Below are 23,018 nucleotides of genomic sequence, written 5' to 3'. Positions count from 1 at the left end.
GGGAGCCTTGGAGGTTTTTTGTATTTTTTTTTTTTGAGATGGAGTCTTGCTCTGTTGCCCAGGCTGGAGTGCAGTGGCGTGATCTCGGCTCACTGTAAGCTCTGCCTCCCGGGTTCACCCCATTCTCCTGCCTCAGCCTCCCGAGTAGCTGGGACTACAGGCGCCTGCCACCACGCCTGGCTAATTTTTTGTATTTTTAGTAGAGACGGGGTTTCACCGTGTTAGCCAGGATCATCTCGATCTCCTGACCTCGTGATCCGCCCACCTCGGCCTCCCAAAGTGCTGGGATTACAGGCGAGAGCCACGGTGCCCGGCCACCTTGGAGGATTTTTAAGAAATGTTATGAGCCAAGCACAGTGGCTGGTGCCTATAATCCCAGCTACTTGGGAGGCTGGGATGGGAGGATCTTTGAGTCTGGGGGCTTCAGTGTGCTACGAAAGCACCTGTGACTGGCCACTGCACTCCAACCTGGGTAACATAGTGAGACCCTGTCTCTTAACAAAAAAGCAATGTTATGAAATAATAATTTAGGCTTTATCAATATACAGGGGTGTGTAGGAAAGGCAAGGAAGAGATCATTTTGGAGGCCTCTTAGAAATAGCCCAGGCATGTGGTAATGAAGATGTAAACTGGTAGTCATAAATAGGCATGGAGAGGGTGGATCCATTGACCCGTAGTGTGGAAGCAGAATTCAAAAGACTTGGAGACTTGCATTCTGGGAGCAGGAGTAAGGCATTAGTGGACTCTGGGAGTTTGAACTTGGATGGCAGAATGTTGGTGCTGTTGACTGAAATAGTGAAGTTGGGAAAGAGCCAGTTAGACATTGGGGGAGAGATTTGCAGGCAGAGGGTAGTAAGTTTAATTTTAGATGTGCTGAATTGGAAACTGGGGTATTGGTATAAAAAGTTGACCCTGTGGGCATCTGACAATGTGCTGGAGGTAATTCATTCAATACATTTTGAGTCCGGCTGATTAACATATAATTTCCCTAAAATAATAGTCACCTCTTTTTTTTTTTTTTTTTTTTTGAGCTAGAGTCTCACTCTGTTGTCCAGACTACAGTGCAGTGGCACGATCTCAGCTCACTGCAACCTCTGCCTTCTGGGTTCCAGCGATTCTCCTGCCTCAGCCTCCCAAGTAGCTGGGATTACAGGTGCTCGCCACCAGTCTCGGCTAATTTTTGTATATTTAGTAGAGACAGGGTTTCACCATGTTGGCCAGGCAGGTCTCGAACTCCTGGACTCAAGTGATCCACCCGCCTCAGCCTCCCAAAGTGCTGTGATTACAGCATTTTGTCACCCTTTTTAAGTGTATAGTTTGGTGAGTTTTGACAAAGTACGCAGTTGTATAACTACTACCACAACCTAAAATACAGACCATTTCCATTTAACATTTCCATCTTCAGAAAAAAGTTGTGTCTCTTGTAGTCGGTTCTCTTGCACTATACCTAACCCTTGGCAATCACTGATACGTTTTCTGATCCTAGTTTTGGCCTTTCCTGGAGTATCCTGTAAATGGAATTATTTGGTATGTAGTTTTTTGTGTTTGGCTTGTTTTACTTAGCATAGTACTTTTGACAGTCATTGAGTTGTGCATATATCAATAGCACATTCCTTTTTATTGCTGAGTAGTATTCCTAATATGTTTACCCTTTTACATTGAACAATATATGGGGTGTTTACAGTTTTGGTCTATTGTGAATGAAGTTACTATGAACATTTGCATATGAGTCTATGTGTAGATATGTTTTCATTTCTCTTGGGTAAATAGGACTGGGTTGCCTATCATGGTAAATATGTGTTTAAACTCATAAGAAGCTGTCTGGTTTCCAAAGTGGCTGTACTGTTTTGCATTCTTCTCAGCAATGGTTGAGAGTTTCAGGTTGTTTGTATCCTTGTAAGGACTTGGTATGTGTCTGTTTTAACATTTTAGTCTTTGATAACGGGTATGTAGTGCTTTGTCATTGTGGTTTTAATTTGCACTTCCCTAATGATACTAAGCATCTTTTCATGTTTTTATTTGCTTTTTCCTTTATCTTTGGTAAAGTGTTTGATCACGTCTTTTGTCCATGTTTTATTGGGTTATTTGTCATCCTATTGAATTGTAATAGTTCATTGTATACTCTGGATGCAAGTTCTTTATCAGATAATATGTTTTACACATATTTCTATGAGATGGCTGTTCACCTGGTTAATGGTATTGCTTATAGGACAGTTTTAATTTTCTGTTTTTTAAATTTATGGGTAGTGCTTTTCGTGTCCTGTCTAAAAAGTTAAGTCATTGCTATCTCTAAGGTTACAAAGATGTTCTGTGTTCTCTCCAAGAAGTTTTATATATTTTTAGCTGTTACGTTTAGGTCTATGGTTCATTTAGAATTAATGTTTCTAGATAGTGCAAGGCAAAGCTTAAAAGCTTGAGACTCTTTTTTTTTGTAATATGGATTTCCAGTTGTCATTCAACAGATATGAATTGATTTGGGCATAGTAGTAATACAAATAAACATACACAGCCTCTGCTGGCTAGGCCTGGTGGCTCATGCCTGTAATCTCAGCACTTTGGGAGGCTGAAATGCGATTCAAGACCAGTCTGGGCAACTTAGTGAGACCTTGTCTCTGCAAAAGATTAAAAAATATGAGCTGGGTATAGTGGTGTGTGCCTGTAGTCTCAGCTATTCAGGAGGCTGAGGTGGGAGGATTTCCTGAGTCTGGGAGATTGAGGCTGCAGTGGGCTGTGATCCTGCCACTGAACTCCAGCTTGGGCAATAGAGGGAGACCCTGTCACAGAAAAACAAAAAAAACCAACCATCTCTGCCTGTGAAGAATATGCTGGGATACTATGAAGAAAAGACATGTAAAAGCACAAATTGCAACATGGTATAATGGTTGGAACTATAAACATATACAGATTAATATTCAGATCCTGGCTCTTCTACCATCCTGGCACAAAGGTCTATAAATGGTGGCTGTTTTTCTGTACTGAATACAGACATTGGACATTAAATAAGGTAATTAGCCTCAAAAGGATGAAAGTATCCAAGAAGGACCTTTTTGTTCCATGTTAAAGATGAAGAAACCAGGGTAGAGAGAGACTAAATAACTTGCCCAAAGTCACACAGATGGAAAGATTTTTTTCGTGTATGTTTAATATTGGTTATGTATCTTGAAGTATTTGTTTTAGGTTGTGCTACATACACTAGTCACAACCTAAAACAAATACTTCAAGATACGTAACCGATTTTAGTCTGGAAAAAACTGTTGTTTCTCTAGAACAGAAACTATCTTGGCCGGGCGCGGTGGCTCACGCCTGTAATCCCAGCACTTTGAGAGGCCGAGGCGGGCGGATCACGAGGTCAGGAGATCGAGACCATCCTGGCTAACACAGTGAAACCCCATCTCTACTAAAAGTACAAAAAATTTAGCCGGGCGTAGTGGCGGGCGCCTGTAGTCCCAGCTACTTGGGAGGCTGAGGCAGGAGAATGGGGTGAACCTGGGAGGAAGAGCTTGCAGTGAGCCGAGATCGCGCCACTGCACTCCAGCCTGGGCGGCAGAGCGAGACTCCGTCTCAAAAAAAAAAAAAAAGTAACTTCTTTTTTTTCTGTCCCTATTGCCTGGCACTTAAGAACCCAACACACACTTAATGGAATGAAGAAAGTTACTGTTAACATTATAGTGCATGATATGTGAATTATATTATAATTTTTGTGGTTTTTTTTGTGCTTTTTGTTAGGTTTTTGGATCTAAAAACCCGTAATGAGTAAGTCAGCAATATTTGTGTTTTGGGTTTGTTGTTGTTATGATACAGGATTTCCCTCCCGTCACCCAGACTGGCGTGCGATGGCTGGATCTCAGCTCACTGCAGCCTTGACTTCCCTGGCTCAGGTGATCCTCCCACATCTCAGCTTTTCAAGTAGCTGGGACTATGGGTGCATACCACCACACCTGGATAATTTTTTTGTACTTCAGTAGAGACAGGGTTTCACCATGTTGTCCAGACTGGTCTCAAACTCCTGGGCTCAAGTGATCCACCTACCTTGGCCTCCCAAAGTGCTAGGATTACAGTTGTGAACCCCTGTACCTAGCCTAATATTTGTATTTCTGCTGTTCTCTTCTGCTTGCTAGGTTTCTGATAATTTCATAAGATTGAATATAAGAAATGGTGATTTTGAGGCTGGGTGTGGTGACTCATGCCTATAATCCCAGGACTTGGGAGGCCAAGGCTGGCGAATCAGTTGAGGTCAGGAGTTCAAGACCAGCCTGGTCAACATGGCAAAACTCCATCTCTACTAAAAAAGTACAAAAAATTAGCCAGGCATGGTGGCATGTACCTGTAATCCCAGATACTTGGGAGGCTGACACGAGAATCACTCAAACCTGGGAGGTGGAGGTTACAGTGAGCTGAGATTGTGCCATTGCACTCCAGCCTGGGCAACAGAGCTAGACCCCGTCTCAAAAAAAAAAAAAAAAAGAAAGAAAAGAAAAGAAATGGCAATTTTTAAAGTCAAAAATGGTCAAGTATTGGCATTTTCATATAGTTCAACCCGCGTAAGTCCTAGATCACGTTACCTCCCACTTTGCTAAACTGTTGCTTCCTGTTTCTAAATTTTTTAGAGATGGAGTCTCACTATGTTGCCCAAGCTGGATTCCAACTCCTGGACTCAGGTGATCCACCTCAGCTTCCCTAGTAGCTAGGACTATAGGCATGTGCCACCACACCTGGGAGCTGCTTCCTATGTCTTATTTCAGTGAAAGAATAAATGTAAACAAGATAAAATAAACTAATGTTTATTCATTTATTGAATAGAACAAATACTTGTCTTCTTGTACTTTCTTTGTCCCTCTGCTTATGAGGTTTAAATGAACACGTACTTGAAATGTCTTTTCTTAGATGGAGATGGCGATGGAGATGGAGCAACTGGAAAGAAGAAGAAAAAGAAGAAGAAGAAGAGAGGACGTTAGTGTCTTAAGTTAATGTTAATTGATATATTAGAAGTGGTTATTCGGCCGGGCGCGGTGGCTCACACCTGTAATCCCAGCTACTCGGGAGGCTGAGGCAGGAGAATCGCTGGAACCCAAGAGGCGGAGGTTGCAGTAAGCTGAGATCGTGCCACTGCACTGCAGCCTGGGCAACAGAGTGAGACTCTGTCTCGAAAAAAAAAAAAAGAAGTGGTTATTCACTGACAGGTTTGAAGAGTAGGTTTGAAGTTTCTTAAGGTCCTAATATATGTTAGGGAAGTAAACTTAGGCTTAATAGAAGCAGAATTTAGTGAAACTAGTAATTATTTAGAAAATAACTGGTTTGACAATCCTGTATTTTCTTTAGCTATTAACTCAGCTAAGGGATGTCAATATGAATTGGTTGCATTTTACTGCAAGTTAGGGATGAGTTTCTAAAAGTTTTGTGATTTAAAACTTGGATAATTTAAAGAAAAATTCTGTCAAGAGTGGCAGAAGTGGTGCCACTGTGGTGGTAGGGTAAACATCGTTTGTAATTTACCTTCCAGTTTTTAAATTATGAGATTCTTGATGAGTATTTAATGAGGAGTCCCGTTATTTAAAATGTGTGCGTATGGTGAGACTTTATTATTAACAATAACTTTTATATTGTACTATGAGATTTATATAAAATATCCTACTTGTTTTGAGTTTCTATAAGTGCCACAACCAAACATCATCAGGGGCCTGAAAATACATTAGGGAGACTAAAGGGAGATTTCATAGTGTTGAGGAAGAAAGGTTGGGTTGAGAATGACAACATGTAAGTTTTAATCTTGGATGCCATTTGGGCTGTTGTAGACCACTGAATGTCTGGTTATGCCTTCCTTTAAAATTTTTCTGGCTAAAATTTTATGAGTCAGAATTTTGGGGGCTTGATGGTGATTCCCCTGGTCTCCAGGTGGTGGTGGGATAGCCTTTGCGTTCAGGCATCCATCGTTACTAGATCCTTCTACTCTAAGAAGAGGATGTCAACTATTCTCGTAGCCTGTGAGTGCCCATGAGTCTATATTTGATGAGCACAGGATACTTGCATTCCAGGAATCTTCCAGGGGCTGTAATGTCCGATTCTTTCCATTAAAAAAAGTTATTGGCCGGGCGCGGTGGCTCAAGCCTGTAATCCCAGCACTTTGGGAGGCCGAGACGGCGGATCACGAGGTCAGGAGATCGAGACCATCCTGGCTAATACGGTGAAACCCTGTCTCTACTTAAAATACAAAAACTAGCCGGGCGACGAGGCGGGCGCCTGTAGTCCCAGCTACTCAGGAGGCTGAGGCAGGAGAATGGCATAAACCCGGAGGCGGAGCTTGCAGTGAGCTGAGATCCGGCCACTGCACTCCAGCCTGGGTGGCAGAGCAAGACTCCGTCTCAAAAAAAAAGTTATTAAAAGTTTGGCTATGAGAAATAGTATTACCTGAGAATGAATTAAGAGATACCTATTTCTTAAATTAAAAAAAAAAAAAAGAGATACCTATTTCTCTAAATACTCTAAAATTGCACCCTTCTGAAGGCAGACTAGCAGGGAAGAGTGTTATTAGAAGACTGTTTTATATTTGCCCTTGATAGAATTCTTCTGACAGATGTTTAAGTATGATGCCATTAACCTTTGTTGTGCTTCCTCTGAGGATGTTGCTGAATGTACTGTTCATTATATTTCTTTATGATGTACTCCTTTTTTTTCTGCTTAGTATCAAGAATAACTGTGTTTTTTTTCTGAGTATCAGTCTGTTTCATCTCAGAAACTGTGACTTGTGCAAATAATATATATATATTTTTTAATGTTGGCTACTAAAGGGCTTAGAGCCAAATTTGTGGTTTTTGTATTGGCCTCATTTCAGGTACTATTTTATGTTCTTGTTTTGGTTTTTACTAATTTACTTTGAATGTCTCTTATTTGTTAATTTTTTATATCCTGGTAGACTTCTTGAATCATTTCTGGAACAAGCCAAATAGTATAATCATGGACAGTTCAGTGCCCTCATTTTCCTCATCTATACAGTGGGAAAATTATAAATGATAGTTAATGATAACTATAGTACAGATTATTACAGATAATTCATAGTTTTATATAATGACTTGGATGTAATACATTATAATTTTCAAAGGTTGTCCAGGATTTCATCTGATCGTTCATTTTGTAGATGAGGAAACTGAGGATTCGTACTATTTAGCCATTTGTTCAAGTCACAGCTAATAAGTGGTAAAGACTAGACTTTGATATTCTGATTACAAATTGTATATTTTTTCTCTAATGATCTTTTTAAGTCCCTTACCATGTAATTTATGCACAATATAAAAGGCATCTTTATCAGATTTGTAGATGAGATAACGTTGGAGTGATAAAATAGTTTGACAAAAATCAAGATTTCAGAAAACCAGAATTGATTATGTATGCTCTTAACTTTTATACCTAATATACTCTTGAAATAATAGTTTTTCTTATTAATATATATTAGGTTTATATTTTCATTTTATTGCTATAGGACTTCTTATTACTTTGGTTTGTACTTGTGAAAGCCAACCTCTCTATGCTATTCCATCTCTAGTATAGTGAATGAAGATGAAAACATTAGAAGTGTGCTTTTTGCCAAGGCATGTACTGTTTAAATACATAGTGGAGTTCTGAGGAGTTAAAAATTTCTTTTTCCCAAGCAGCAATAAATCAGTGAGGAGGTGGCCAGCGCGAAGTATCTTCTGCTTTTAACTGTGACAGCAAGGAGGAGGTTGCTTAAAATCAGAACATGTAACAACCATTAGGAACTGAGAAAACTCTAATAAGTGCTTAATTTTATTTTTAACTACAGAAGTTAATGCTTTATTTGTATCTCACAGCAAAAGTTCAAACAGACCCTCCCTCAGTTCCAATATGTGACCTGTATCCTAATGGTGTATTTCCCAAAGGACAAGAATGCGAATACCCACCCACACAAGATGGGTAAGGATCATCAAATCACTTCCAGTTTAATTTTTGACAGTTATAGCTTAGCAATAAAGCAGATTTGACATTTCTCAGAACTTTGCTCCACTACTTTAATAAATGCTTATAAATTTGTCGTAAAGAAGATACAGTAGAAGCCCTCTTATCCAAAATGATTGGGACCAATAGCAGGTTATTGGTCATTTAAAAAGTATATTCAACTGAGGATCACAAAATAAAAATTCTTGTAGATAAAGGTTAACTTAAATTTGTTTTTCACCTCTCTTGAAATTTGGATATGGATTAGTACTTTCCTCCCCCCCTCATATGTATTCCTAACGCGTTATCTACAATTCCATTTGGGGCTTCTGAGTGACAAAAGGGTTGATGTCTACTATATCTTTACTGTTTTTCCTGAAACCTTTTGATAGTTCTTACCTACACTTAATTTGACAGAAGTATTTTTTGATGACTTATCCTTATTGAGATTTATCAGGGTAGTTAGTTTTCATGGAAACAGTTTTTTTAATATTATTATTATTATTTTTTTGAGACAGAGTTTCACTGTTGTTGCCCAGGCTGGAGTGCAGTGCTGGGATCTTGGCTCACTGCAACGTCTGCCTCTTGGATTCAAGCGATTCTCCTGCTCCAGCCTCCCAGTAGCTGGGATTGCAGGCATGCACCACCACCCGCCTGGCTAATGTTACATTTTTAGTAGAGAGGGGGTTCCTCCATGTTGGTCAGACTGGTCTTGAACTCCCAACCTCAGGTGATCCGCCTGCCTTGGCCTCTCCTAAGTGCTGGGATTACAGGGGTGAGCCACCGCACCCAGTCAATATAACATTATTAAATCACATCATTACCATAACAAGTACAGATGACTTAAACAGTCTTGGGAACAAATTCACCTGATTCTTTAAGGTGTTCTGTAAGGATAGATTTCACATGGTTAGCAGAAGTGGCATTATGCAGACATATTGAGAGCATGGAAGCTGGGACCAAACTATCTGCATTTGAGTCCCAGTTCTAATGTTTATTAGCTTTGTGACTTGGGCAAGTAAGTATCACATCTGTGCTTTTATTTCCTCATCCATAAAATGAGTACTCTGCGGGGTCATTGTGAGGAATGATATATATGCATAGCACTTGGAAGAGTAGATGCGTAGTAAACATAAAGCAAGCTAGTTCCTGTTATTTAGAGTAATAACCTGTCACCCACAGTATTTATAATATCGTGGACATTGATCAGTATGTTTTACAGAGGGAATTAAGAGTATTGTTTAATCCAGTGGTTGCAGTCGTTGGTTAAGAAAGCTTCTACTGTAGCTCTTGTTTTCTTGGCCTGTAAAGACACCATTTTTTTTTTAAGCGTAAAAAAGAAAAGAAGAAAGAACATACTGTTGTTACATTACCACCTGCTCCCTCATTTCCAGTTATGAATGTTCTTAGGGAATAAGTCTGTGAAATTCTGGAATTATATGGCATGGGCTTCTTTTCTTTGAATTTGAAATCATCTGTTGTCCCTATCTTAAAAGCACCTATTTTTAAAATGCCACAGATACAGATAATTTTACATGAATAAATTCTTATAGTACACATGATATGATCACATTTATTTTTAATATAATCTCTTAATTTTTTTTTTTTTTTTTTGCTTGTTCCCTCTTCTTTTCCTTCCTTCCAGACCCATGTTAACCACCTAGCAGGTAGCCTTCCATGTTTTTTTCTATGCTCATATATGTATACATCTGTCTGTTTATGTAAGGGAATGTTTGATCATTGTTTGTTTTACAAAAATGGAATCATAGGCACACTTTCCTCCATCTTTTCTCATTCAGGGCTAACCCTTGGAAGTTCCTCCAAGTCAGTTAGAATAGTTATATTATTATCTTGAATGACTTCATAATACTCCATGGTGTGAGTGTACCGCACTTTATTCCACCATTCTCTAGCTGATGGCCATTGCTTTTGTCTGCAATAATTTTGCCACTATAAACCATTCTGCAGTAAACCTCCTTAGGTAAATAGGTAGCTGGATATGTAGTGTATTTTTCTCTCTCTCTCTCTCTCATGTACTGGTAGTTATATTCTGAAATAATTTTTTAGGAGTGAGATTGATTAATCAAAGAATGTATTAATAATTTCCAATTCTTATACTACTAGTGATTTCGTGCATCTTTTGATCATAGGCTTTGTTTATATCTTTTGCTCTTCCAGAAGTTTTAAATATTTAAATGCATTATATGTCCATGTTTAATACTTCCGAGTTCCCAGTAGTCTCTTAGATTTTCTTGAACACCTATTTTGTATTTTATTACATCTTTAATCTAGAATTTTTTGTGTAAGGTTGGGAGCACTAATTTTATATTTCTTTCCAGTGCAGAGTCAGTTTATTGTTTATTAAATAATCCATCCTACTGAATTGAATGACCACCTTTGTCACATGCTGTATTCCCATGTATGTAATGGAATCAGTTTCTGGATTATTTACTCTGCTCCAATTATCTGTTTCTTACGCTAACACCATTTTAATTTGATATCCCAAACAATTCTTTTTAATACTTAGCTACTCTCAGTCGTGTGGTCTTACACACACACACACACACACACACACACACACACACACACAATGTCCTTGTTAGAATTCTCATCAGAATTGCATTTATATTTATGTATTAGTTTCTGAAAATTGATAGTTTTATCACCTTGTCTTATCCAATGTCATGGAATGTTTTTGATACTTTTTTTCACTTAATGCGATTTTTATTTCAGGTAGGTTCTAGCCCTTTTTAGTTAAATTTATTCTTAAGTGTTTTATGGTTTTTGTTAGTGACATGAGTTAAATATTTTAATCCCATTTCTGTTTCTCTAGAGTGGAGGAAAGCAATTGATTTCTTATACTTGTTAACAGATTGTTAATACTTTTAACAATGTGAATATTGTGCAACATTTGAAGTGGTATTTAATACGTGAAAAAAGTGAGATTTTTGTAAACCTCAAAAACTTCCTTTTCCTTACTCTCAGCTTCTGTTGAAATTAAATAAGAATAACTTCTGTTTTTGAAATAATAAGGGAAGATATAAATTACATGTTACAATACTTTTCAAAGTAATTGTCATAAATATTGCAGTATTGTATGTTATCCTGGAGAAATACAGAATAAGTATAAGATAGTATGGTGTGTTTGCTTTTTAATAAAACTCAATACTTTTTACATTCATATAACCAGTTTTGACTATTTGCAAATAGATCAGATTTCAGTATTCTTACAGATTTGATATAGTTTGTATCTTTCCTTCATTGTTTTATTAATAAACTTTTATTGGAAAGTGAATGAATTATCACAAATAACTCACCTTTGAAACTACTCTAGGTTAAGTGTATTTTTAAAAGCTTCTTATTTTGTACAAAATTAATTGGGTGTGGTGGTGCATGCCTGTAATCCCAGCTACTTGGAAGGCTGAGGCAGGAGAATCTGTTGAACCAGGGAGGAGGAGGAGGTTGCGGTGTGCTGAGATCACACCATTGTACTCCAGCCTGGGCAACAAGAGCAAAACTCTCTCTCAAAAAAAACCCAAAAAACTTCTCATTTTGAAATAATTTTATACTTCCAGAAAAGCTGTAAGCATAGTACAAAGAATTCCCACATACCTTTCACCTAGATTTCCTTTGTTTTGCCACATTGTTTTTTTCTTCTCTATCTCAGTGAAATATAACAAGTATGCGTATTGTCATATGCAAATAACATTCCATTTTCTCCTTGGAAGACAGATAAAAGGCAAATGTGAAAAATGTTAAATTGGTGAGTCTGTATATATATAGTTTTTTTTTCTTTTTTTGTTTTGTTTTGAGACAAGGTCTCACTCTGTCAGCCAGACTGGAATACAGTGGTGTGATTATAGCCCACTGTAGCCTGGAACTTCTGGGCTCAAGCAATCCTTCTGCATTGGCCTTCCAAAGTGTTGGGATTACAGGCGTGTGCCACCACACCCGGCATAGTATTTTTTTTCTGGGCCATTTGAGATCAGACTGCATTTTTGCCTGTAATACTAGGTAATGTATATACAGTATCCTTTTCAGGGTGTTATATCTAGAGACATACAATGTCAGTTTGTTCCTTATTGGTGATGTTTGATTTTTACCGTTTGTTTAAAGTATTAGCCAGTTTCTCAAGTGTACTCATTTTTTCCTCTTGTAATTATTAACTTGTGGGTAGTTGTTTTGAGTGTATCCACATGACTGTTGTGAACTCTTCTCACACATAGCTTGAAACCTTTTTTTATTTTTATTTTTTTGAGATGGAGTGTTGCTGTATTGTCCAGGCTGGTTTACAATTTCTAGGCTCAAGTTATCCTCCCAAGTAGTTTTGAAACAAATTTTTAATAGTTATAGTAATGTTTGTTTACTTTCTAAAACCAGGATCCACTTGAGGTTCTCACTGCATATGGTTAGAGACCTCACCTTTTTGTCTTTTCAGTGCCCCATCTCTTTGAAGCAACCAGGCAGTTGTAGAACGTCTCATGTTGTGGGATTTCTCCGACTGTTTCCTTGTGGGATGTTGAACTTTTTTCTCTATTTCTGTGTTTTCTGTAAACCGGAATTAGGTGTTAATGGGCTTAGATTGGATTTAGGTTAAACATTTTTAACAGAGGTATGAAATAAGTGATTATGACCTTCACATTGTACCATATTCTGCTATATTAGATGTAATGTCAGGCTGTCCTACTGTTTTATTGTGTTTTACCTCTTGATTAATGTGACGGCCAACTCTTTTTTTTTTTTTTTTTTTTTCCCTTTAAAGGTACTTTTTGCTTTTTGCGGTTTCCAAGTAATCTGTGGGGCTACTTTGGTATCATTTGGAGTATCTATCTTCCTTCCTTTTCTTCCTATTTAGTTGATGCAAACTTGAGAAGAAAGGAATATCCTTTTCTTAACAACTTTTCACTTAATTCTTTTAATATCCATTGATGATCCTTGCTTTTATGGGTTATTTCATCGGTAACGGCAAAATGGTGGGTTTTTAATTCTTTCATTCCTTCTGCATTTATTAGGTGATATTATTCTGTAAGAATTTTCTCTATCAACTGGGAATCAACTATAGTTCCTTCTTGTAGTCAGAGTTAAAATGTGCTTTATTTCTTACCCTTTAAGCACCAGTTTTTAAAGGAAGGACTTTATGTGATATATGCATACATTTTAATTGTTATTGTTATTTTTTTGAGACAGGGCCTCATTCTGTTGCCCAGGCCGGAGTGCAGTGGTGCAGTGTTGGCTCACTGCAACCTCTGCCTCCCGGGCTCAAACAGTTCTTGTGCCTGAGCCTCCCGAGTGGCTGGGACTACAGGCGTGCACTGTCATGCCTGGGTAACTTTTTGTATTTTTAGTAGAAACAGGGTTTTGCTATGTTGCCCAGACTGGTCTCGAGCTCCTGATCTCATGCAGTCTGCCCCACTTGGCTTCCCAAAGTGCTAGGATACAGCTGTGAACGACCACGCCCGGCCATTACTGTTTTTTGAGATAGGATCTCATTCTGTCACCCAGGCTGGAGTGCAGTGGTGAGAGCATAGCTCAGTTCAGCCTGACTTCTGGGGCTCAAGTGATCCTCCCACCCCGTCTCCCAAGTAACTGGGACTACAGGCATGTACCACCTTGCCTGGCTAAAATTGTGTTTTCTTTTTTTTTTTTTTTTTTTTTTTGAGACAGAGTCTCGCTCTGTCGCCCAGGCTGGAGTGCAGTGGCCGGATCTCAGCTCATTGCAAGCTCCGCCCCCCGGGTTTACGCCATTCTCCTGCCTCAGCCTCCCGAGTAGCTGGGACTACAGGTGCCCGCCACCTCGCCCGGCTAGTTTTTTGTATTTTTTTAGTAGAGACGGGGTTTCACTGTATTAGCCAGGATGGTCTCGATCTCCTGACCTCGTGATCCGCCCGTCTCGGCCTCCCAAAGTGCTGGGATTACAGGCTTGAGCCACCGCGCCCGGCCTGTGTTTTCTTTTTGTAGAGATGGGGTCTTGCTATGTTGCCCAGGCTGGCCTTGAACTTCTGGGCTCAAACAGTCCTCCTGCCTCAGCCTACCAAACGGCTGGGATTTTAGGCATGAGCCACTGCACCTGGCCTATTGTGTGTGTGTATGTGTGTATGTGTATATATATACACACACATATATGTGTGTATATATAGGTGTGTATGTATATATTTTGGTAGAGACAGGGTCTCACTGTGTCACCCTAGATTGTCTTGAACTGTTGTCTTCAAGCAATCCTCCCACTTTGGCCTCCCAAACTGTTGGTATTACAGGAGTAAGTCACTGTGCCTGGCTTTAATTGCTATACTTTGTTTAATTGACTGAACAAAATAAGATCAAATGTAGGAAAATAATATTCTTAGTAAAGGTGTGAGGCAGATTTAAAAAAAATTTTTAGTCCACTTATAAGGAATTTTTGGGGAGTCTGGAATTACAGATCCTGATGCTAGGTTTCTTGTATTGTTAATAACTTTCAATTTGAACTCGAGACTTTGAGCAAAAGAATTTCTTTAATTCTGTTTCTTTTTTCTTTATTATTTATTTTTATTTTTTATTTTATGTTTTTAGAGACAGGGTCTTGGTCTATTGCCCAGGTTGGGGTATAGTGGTGCAATCATAGCTCACTGTGTCCTTGAACTTCTGGGCTCAAGTGATCCTCCTGCCTCAGACTCCTGAGTAGCTGGGATTACAGGGATAAGCCCAATGCCCAGCTAATTTTTTTTTTTGGTAGAGACAGAGTCAGAGACAGAGTCAGGTTGGTCTTGAACTACTAGCCTCAAGTGATCCTCCCACCTTGGCCAGGGTCTGTAGTTGAGGGCAGAGTTGAGTGAACTTTTTCTTCGAAGGGCATGTAGTAAATATTTTAGGCCTTGAGTGTTACTTAGCTTTGCCATTGTAGCATGAAAATAGCTGTAGACAGTACATAAATGAGTGGGCACATGTTGCAATAAAATTTTATTTACAAAACAGCAGGGGAGGCAAATAGCAATACCTTGAAGTTATCACTTTTACACTTGTGTAATTTATACTTGGTGATCACTAAGTTGCAAATTGTGTATTCAGTATTTAAGAAAGTGTAAAAGTTGTTTAGATTTTTAAAAAATATATCGTTTTAAAGCAGTTAATATTTTTCCTACTTACAGGGAATCATGGATCTCATTCCCGATATTAAATAAAAAATTCTGTCAGATGGGGTGACTCACGCCTGTAATCCGAGCCCCTCAGGAGGCTGAGGCAGGGGGATCACTTCAGGGCAGGAGTTCGAGATCAGCCTGGACAACATAGCAACCCCATTTCTTTAAATAAAAAGTCTTTTAAAATTAGCTGGGTGTGGTGGTATGCACCTATATACTCCCAGCTGCTTGGGAAGCTGAGGCAGGAAGAACCTAGGAGTTTGAGGATATAGTGAGCTATGATCACATCACTGCATCTGCCTGGGTGACAGAGTAAGACCCTGTCTCTTAAAAAAGAAGTTCGTTAGCACTGGCAGTTTTAAAATGTGAGCCATGTCTTTCAGGGAAGAATACCTCTTATATTTATATATACAATTAGAAAAACCCAGCACACCCATGTTATATGTGTTTTGAGGACATATATGCAGATTTCCAAGTCAGTTTCTTCGGTTAGTAGTTACCCTGTTGGCAAAATTAAATGCAAATTGTTGTTGTGCTCCTTTGAAGTCTCTAAAGTATGTAAGACCTCAGGTGGAAGGATGACTCTTTCCTACCTACTCTGATTCTAGGACTCTTCAAACTTTTCTGATTCTTTTGTTATCTTTTTTTTGTTGTCAGGGTGTTAGTTCCTCTGACTGAATAAAATCTCACAGGAGGATTTTTTTCCTCCCTTAGCGTCTTAAAATGGTTTTAATTTCATTTGGGTTGGTTGCAAGTGTTTGGCTTTTTGTATTTCAGAAACTTTGTTGACATAAACTGAATATGTAATGTATTTTTATTTGAACTGTCTTATTACTTAATATAGTTGTATCTCCCTCAGCTTTTATGCTTGTTCTGCTGTTTTATGACTAATAGTATGCTATGCACACTCTAAAGGCGAACAGCTGCTTGGAGAACTACAAGTGAAGAAAAGAAAGCATTAGATCAGGCAAGTGAAGAGATTTGGAATGATTTTCGAGAAGCCGCAGAAGCACATCGACAAGTTAGAAAATACGTAATGAGCTGGATCAAGCCTGGGATGACAATGATAGAAATCTGGTAAAAGGAATATTTTTTTGTAAGAACATGATAAAAACATGTTTATAAGTACTAACTCTCCAATTATAATGTTTGGCTTTCATTACCACTTTGCTAAATCTTTAAGTAAAGGTTATAGAAATGTCTTCTAGGTTATTTTAGTGTCACTATGAGAAAACCATGAAGAGGAGTACACATTGGCACCTCAGCCACCCTATTTTGTGCACAGTCATTACTGATTATTTTCTGTCTGGAAATGTTATTTTGCTATCTAACAGTTCATACTAAGAAATAAAAAAGTATTGGAGCAATTGCCCAAACACAGAACATGATGATAATACAGTAACAAAACCAAGTAATTATTTCTCTAGTTTTTCCTTTTGATAAATGATTAGTATAACATGTAATTCTCTGATTCCTACAATTTAAAAAATATACAACATGAACAAATAAGATCAGCATTTAAATTGGTCTAAGTTATACTCTTATTTTCTAGTAAATTTAGTTAAAAGTGGATTGTGTTTTCTCTGTTTCTAACAGAATCAAGTTCCTTGTCTTCTAAAGATAAGCTATTTTCATAGCATCAGAGAACTGTTATTTATATTCAGAAAGTGCTCGGGTCATTCTCAGAAAGTATTTAAGGTTTTTGGTAAACTTTCTGAACTTGATGAACTATATGGTATTAATATATAAAAATAAGAATGTAAAAGTAAACAAGTTCCTTTTGCTTTTTTGTTTTAGTGAAAAGTTGGAAGACTGTTCACGCAAGTTAATAAAAGAGAATGGATTAAATGCAGGCTTGGCATTTCCTACTGGATGTTCTCTCAATAATTGTGCTGCCCATTATACTCCCAATGCCGGTGACACAACAGTATTACAGTATGATGACATCTGTAAAATAGACTTTGGAACACATATAAGTGGTAAATTCTTGCAGAAAATTCCTACCCCAGCCTGCTCCTGGAAAACTAGTTTTTGTCTCTGTTAAATGGAGTGATAAATACTGAACTCCCAAATTTTGTTTTTGCTTCCTCCCTTCATTAGTAAAGATGTGTTGAGGCAGATTAAAAAAAAAAATTTAGTGCACTTACAAGGAGAGAGAGGCAGTTGTGAGATTTACTTGAAAGCATACTACTAAGTGGAATAAAATGAAAACTGTTGGATAGTTAAGGTTTATTACCTTTTGTATCAAGGCATGAAAGACATTATCCTACCTTCAGGTCATTGTTTCATACCTCTTTTATTCAAATAATAACATTTATTCAGAATATTTAAGTTTATCAGCCTTTATATACATGTTTGCTTTTTTGAATTCTCTCCAAAACCCGATTAGGTAAGCACCTCATTATCTTACTTACAAGTGAGAAAGCAAGCTTAGAGTAAATACTTACCTAAGGTTTCATTACCTTGGAAAAGTAATACTATATTCAGAGCCCCGTATACTTTCTCTGCCCTGCGTTGCTATTTCTCATTTCCCTAGTCTTTCCTTGTATTCGTTTTGTTTCTGTTTATATGTTTGTATAACTGCCAGGGTGAGCACTGAACTGGTGCTGTCTTGGAGTAATATATACTAACCCTGTAATTCTTTCTATTCTGAATCCTTTATATACTTCTACGTTTTGTCTCTTTGATTATGAATGATCTGTGGGTATTTGGAGTGCAGCCTTCATTTGAGCCTTCATTCTATTTATATGTTAAACTAGCAAGATTAATAGATTAAATGCTGTAAAGTAGATAAATTGACTAGCTGATAAGTAAAATTAAAAAGAATTTTCTCTTTCAGGTAGGATTATTGACTGTGCTTTTACTGTCACTTTTAATCCCAAATATGATACATTATTAAAAGCTGTAAAAGATGCTACCAACACTGGAATAAAGGTATGTGAACTTTTATTAAAGCACCATTTCATTCCAAGTATTTTGAGCACTTTAAGGTCTTTTAAACACTTAACAGCATTTAAACACTTCTAAGGCCTGTTTAAGATCTTTGGTTAATTAAGACAAATAAAACTGATCCATTGTCCTTATGGTTTTAAGCAGGTAATTGTATGATTGTGTACCAAAGGTTGTTCTTTGTTTGTTTTTGTGTTTGTTACCCTTGAACTTTGCTAAAATTTATTAAAACAGAGTTTGGATCTATTTTTGCCTGTCAGTTGGCAATGGTTTTTTTTGTGCTTCTTTTTTAGAGCAATTTTAGGTTCATAGCAAAATTAAGCAGAAAGTACAGAGATTTCCCACCCCTCCCCAACTTCCTCCATTGTCAGCATCCCCACCACATAGGTATATTTGTTAAAATCATTTGAACCAACATTGACCACATCACAATTATTCAAAGTTCATAGTTTACATTAGGGTTCATTCTTAGTAATATACATTCTAAGGGGTTTGACAAATGTAAACACATCTACCGTTATAGTATCATACAGAGTATTTTCTTTTTTCTTTTTTCTTTTTTTTTTTTTTGAGACAGAGTGTCTCTCTGTCGCCCAGGCTGGAGTGCAGTGGCACGATCTCAGATCACTGCAAGCTCCGCCTCCCAAGTTCAAGCGATTCTCCTGCCTCAGCCTCCCAAATAGCTGGGACTACAGGCACCCGCCACCACACCCGGCTAAGTTTTTTGTATTTTTAGTGGAGACAGGGTTTCACTGTGTTAGCCAGGATGGTCTCGATCTCCTGACCTCATGATCTGCCCTCCTCGGCCTCCCAAAGTGCTGGGATTACAGGTGTGAGCCACCGCGCCCGGCCCATACAGAGTGTTTTCATAGCCACCAAAATCCTCTGTGCTCAACTGATTCATCCCTCTCTGTCCACCAAGCTCTGGTATAGCCCAGGTTTTCCCCACCCACCCAATTTTTTTTTTTTTTTTTTTTTTAATTGGAGGAAAGTGCAGTTAAAATAGACATTACAGAAAATTTACCATAATAACTTTTTTTTTTTTTTGAGATGAGTCTTACTCTGTTGCCCAGGCTGGAGTGCAGTGGCATAGTCTCAGCCCACTGCAACTTCTGCCTTCCAGGCTCAAGTGATACTCCTGCCTCATCCTCCCAAGTAGCTGGGATTACAGGCATGCACCACCACACATGGCTAATTTTTGTATTTCTAGTAGAGATGGGGATTCACCACATTGGCGAGGCTGGTCTCGAACTCCTGACCTTAAGTGATCTGCCTGCCTTGGCCTCCCAAAGTGCTGGGATTACAGGCATGAGCCACTGCGCCCAACCATTTCTAAGTATATTGTTCATTGGTATTAAGTACATTCATAATATTGTGCAGCCATCATCACCATTCATCTCTGTTTACTCTTCATGTTGTAAAACTGAAACTCTATATTCATTAAACAGTAACTCCCAATTTCCTCTTCTCCCTCTACGCTGGCAACCACCATTCTACTAGATATGATTTTGACTGCTGTTAAGTACCTCATATAGTATTTGTTATTTTGTGACTGGTTTATTTCACTTAGCACAATATACTCAAGGTTCACCTATGTTGTAGCATATGTCAGAATTTACTTAAGGCTAAATAATCTATTGTGTGTATATACCGCATTTTTCTTCATCCATTCATCCAGTGATGGACACTTGGATTGCTTCCATGTTTTAGCTATTGTGAATATTGCTGCTATGAATATGGGTGTACAGATAATCTCTTCAAGGTCTATTTTCAGTTCTTGGGTATATACCCAGAAGTGGATTTGGGAATCTGGTAATTATCTTTTTAAACTTTCTGAGTATCTTCTCTACTGCTTTCCATGGTGCCTGTACCATTTTCATTCCCACCAACGATACACAAGGAAGGGTTCCAGTTTTTCCATTTCCTCGCCAACACTATTTTCTGGGTAGTTTTTTGTTTGTTTGTTTGTTTTTAAAATATCTTTGGAGAAATGTCTATTCAAGTTTTTTGCTCATTTTTATTTATTTATTTTTTAATTAAAAGAAAAAAACCGGGTGCGGTGGCTCACGCCTGTAATCCCAGCACTTTGGGAGGCCAAGGTGGGTGGATCATGAGGTCAGGAAATCGAGACCATCCTGGCTAACACAGTGAAACCCTGTCTCTACTAAAAATACAAAAAAAAAAAAAAAATAGCCAAGTGTGGTGGTGGGCTCCTGTAGTCCCAGCTACTCGGGAGGCCAAGGCAGGAGAATGGCGTGAACCCAGGAGGTGGAACTTGCAGTGAGCCGAGATGGCACCACTGCACTCCAGCCTGGGCGACAGAGTGAGACTCCGTCTCAAAAAAAAAGGGTTCAGATTGGGGGTTTTGCTGTGTTGCACAGGCGCATCTTGAATTCCTGGGCTCAAGCTATCCCCTCACCTCGGCCTCCCAAAGTGCTAGGATTACAGGCATGAGCCACCATGCCCAGCTCTTTGCCAAAATTTTTTAATTGATTCGTTTGTTGTTGAGTTTTAGGAATTCTGTGTAGATTCTGGATGTTAATCCTGTATCAGATATAGTATTTGAAAATATTTTTTCTCATTTTGTGGGTTACCTTTTTACTCCAGATACTGTGTTTTGAAGCATAAAATGTTTTCATGAAGTCCAGTTTGTCTATTTTTTCTTTTGTTGCTTGTGCCTTAGGTGTCATACCCAGTAAATCATTGCTAAATCTAAGGTCATGAAGTGTTTACTCCATTTCCTTTTAAGGTATTTATAGTTTCAGGTCTTCAACTTAGGTCTTTGATCCATTTTGAGTTAATTTTTTATATGGTGTTAAGTAAGAGTCCACATTCATTCTTTTGCATGTGAATGTCCAGTTTTCCCAGCACCATTTGTTGAGACTGTTCTCTTGCTTTTGAATGGTCTTGACACCCTTGTCAAAGCTCATCTGGGCCAGGCACAGTGTATCATGCCTATAATCTCAGCCCTTTGAAGGCCGAGGTGGGAGGATCGTTTGAGCTCAGTAGTTAAAGTCCAGCCTGGGCAAGATAGCAAGACTGCATCTCTACCAAAAATTAAACAAATTAGTCAGGTGTGATGGTGCATCCTTGTGGTCCCAGCTACTCAGGAGGCTCTGGTGGGAGGATCACATGAACCCAGGGAGGTTGAGGCCTCAGTGAGACAAGATTACACCACTACATTCCAGCCTGGGTGACAAAGCAAGACCCTGTCCAAAAAAAAAAAAACATTCGTCTTTGTAAGTGATGGTTTATTTCTGGACTGTTCATTTTATTTTATTGGTTTATATGTCTATCTTTATGCCAATGCCACACTGGGTTTTTTTGCTTTGGTTTGGTTTTGGTTTTGAGACAGGGTCTTGCTCTGTCACCCAAGCTGGAGCACAGTGGCGTGATGTTGGCTTGCTGCAGCCTATACCTCCTGGGTTTAAGCAGTTCTCCTACTTCATTCTCGTAAGTAGTTGGGACTACAGGCTCATGCCACCATATCCATCAATTTTACTTGTTTTTTATAGAGACAAGCTCAGGTTGGTCTTGAACTCCTGGCCTCGAGCAGTCCTGCTGCCTCAGCCTCCCAGAGTGCTGGGATTACAGGCATGAACTATTGGCGCCTGATGTCCGCACTGTTTTGATTACTGTAGCTTTGTTGTAAGTCTTGAAATTGAGAAGTGTAAATTCTCCATCTTTGTTCTTTTTCAAAATTGTTTGGCTATCTAGGATGTCTTGGGATTCCATATAAATTTAGGATTTTTTTTTTTTCCTGCAAAAACCACCAACTGGATTTTGATAGGGATTGTGTTGAATGTGTAGATGGCTTAGATGGTATTGACATTTTAACGATATTAAGTCTTCTAATTCATAGACATGAGACGTTATGTTAATCCATTTTCACACTGCTATAAAGAAATACCTGAGACTGGGTAATTCATAAAGGAAAGAAGTTTAATTATCCACAGTTCCACATGACTGAGGAGGCCTCGGGAAACTTAGAATCAAGGCAGAAGGCAAAGGGAAAGCAAGGACCTTCTTCACATGGCAGCAGGAGAGAGAACTGCAAGCAGGGGAAATGCCAGGCGTTTATAAAACTGTCAGGTCTCATGAGAACTTCCTATCATGAGAACAACATGGGGGAACCACCCCCATGATCCTGTCACCTCCCTCTCTCAGCATGTGGGGATTACAATTTGAGATGAGATTTGGCTGGGGACACAGAGTCAAACCTTATCAGATGTGTTTCCATTTATGTCTTTATTTCAGCAACGTTTTATGGTTTTCATTGTATATGTGTTTCTTTTTTTTTTTTTTTTTGAGGAGGAGTCTCGCTCTGTCGCCCAGGCTGGAGTGCAGTGGCGTGATCTCGGCTCACTGCAAGCTTCGCCTCCCGGGTTCCCACCATTCTCCTGCCTCAGCCTCGGAGTAGCTGGGACTACAGGCGCCCGCCACCTCACCCGGCTAGTTTTTTGTATTTTTAGTAGAGACGGGGTTTCACCGTGTTAGCCAGGAGGGTCTCGATCTCCTGACCTCGTGATCCACCCGCCTCGGCCTCCCAAAGTGCTGGGATTACAGGCGTGAGCCACCGCGCCCGGCCGTATATGTGTTTCAATGTGTTTCATCTTGGGGTTAATTCCTAAGTTTTTTTTTTTTTTTTTTTTTGAGCTATTGTTAATGCAATTATTTTTTTAATTTTGTTTTCAGATTGTTCATTGTTAGTATGTAGAAATGCAAGTGATTTTTATGTTTTGACTTTGTATCCTGTACTTGGTTGAATTAATTTATTCTGATACTTCTTTTGTGTGGAATCTTTAGGGTTTTCCACAGGTAAGATCATACAATCTGTGAACAGAGATAGTTTTACTTCCATCCCAATTTAGATGCCTTTTTATTTTTCTTGCCTGGTTGTTCTGACCTATGTTGAGTAAAAACGGCAAAAGTGGATAGCCTTCCTTGCCTTGTTTGTGATCTTAGAGGAAAGCTTTCCATCTTTGACCATTGAGTATGATGTTAGCT

General features: G+C 38.7%; 1 protein-coding gene across 2 annotated transcripts in view; it reads left to right on the top strand.

The window, feature by feature from the left end:
* The window catches only part of METAP2 (methionyl aminopeptidase 2), a 45,350-nt gene that overhangs the window by 5,649 nt on the left and 16,683 nt on the right, over nt 1–23,018 (top strand). For both annotated transcript variants that reach the window (XM_033220997.1, XM_033220998.1), the window contains exons 3-7: nt 4,885–4,950; nt 7,824–7,926; nt 15,978–16,139; nt 16,860–17,041; nt 17,902–17,996. In XM_033220997.1, the coding sequence (XP_033076888.1) occupies nt 4,885–4,950; nt 7,824–7,926; nt 15,978–16,139; nt 16,860–17,041; nt 17,902–17,996 (608 nt within the window). The remainder of the gene's footprint in view (nt 1–4,884; nt 4,951–7,823; nt 7,927–15,977; nt 16,140–16,859; nt 17,042–17,901; nt 17,997–23,018) is intronic.

The sequence above is a fragment of the Trachypithecus francoisi genome, unplaced genomic scaffold, assembly GCF_009764315.1.
Source record: "Trachypithecus francoisi isolate TF-2019V2 unplaced genomic scaffold, Tfra_2.0 Lachesis_group11, whole genome shotgun sequence".
NCBI classification, from domain to species: Eukaryota; Metazoa; Chordata; class Mammalia; order Primates; family Cercopithecidae; genus Trachypithecus; species Trachypithecus francoisi.
The sequence above is the reverse complement of the archived record's forward strand: the minus strand, read 5'-3'. Positions and strand labels throughout refer to the sequence as shown.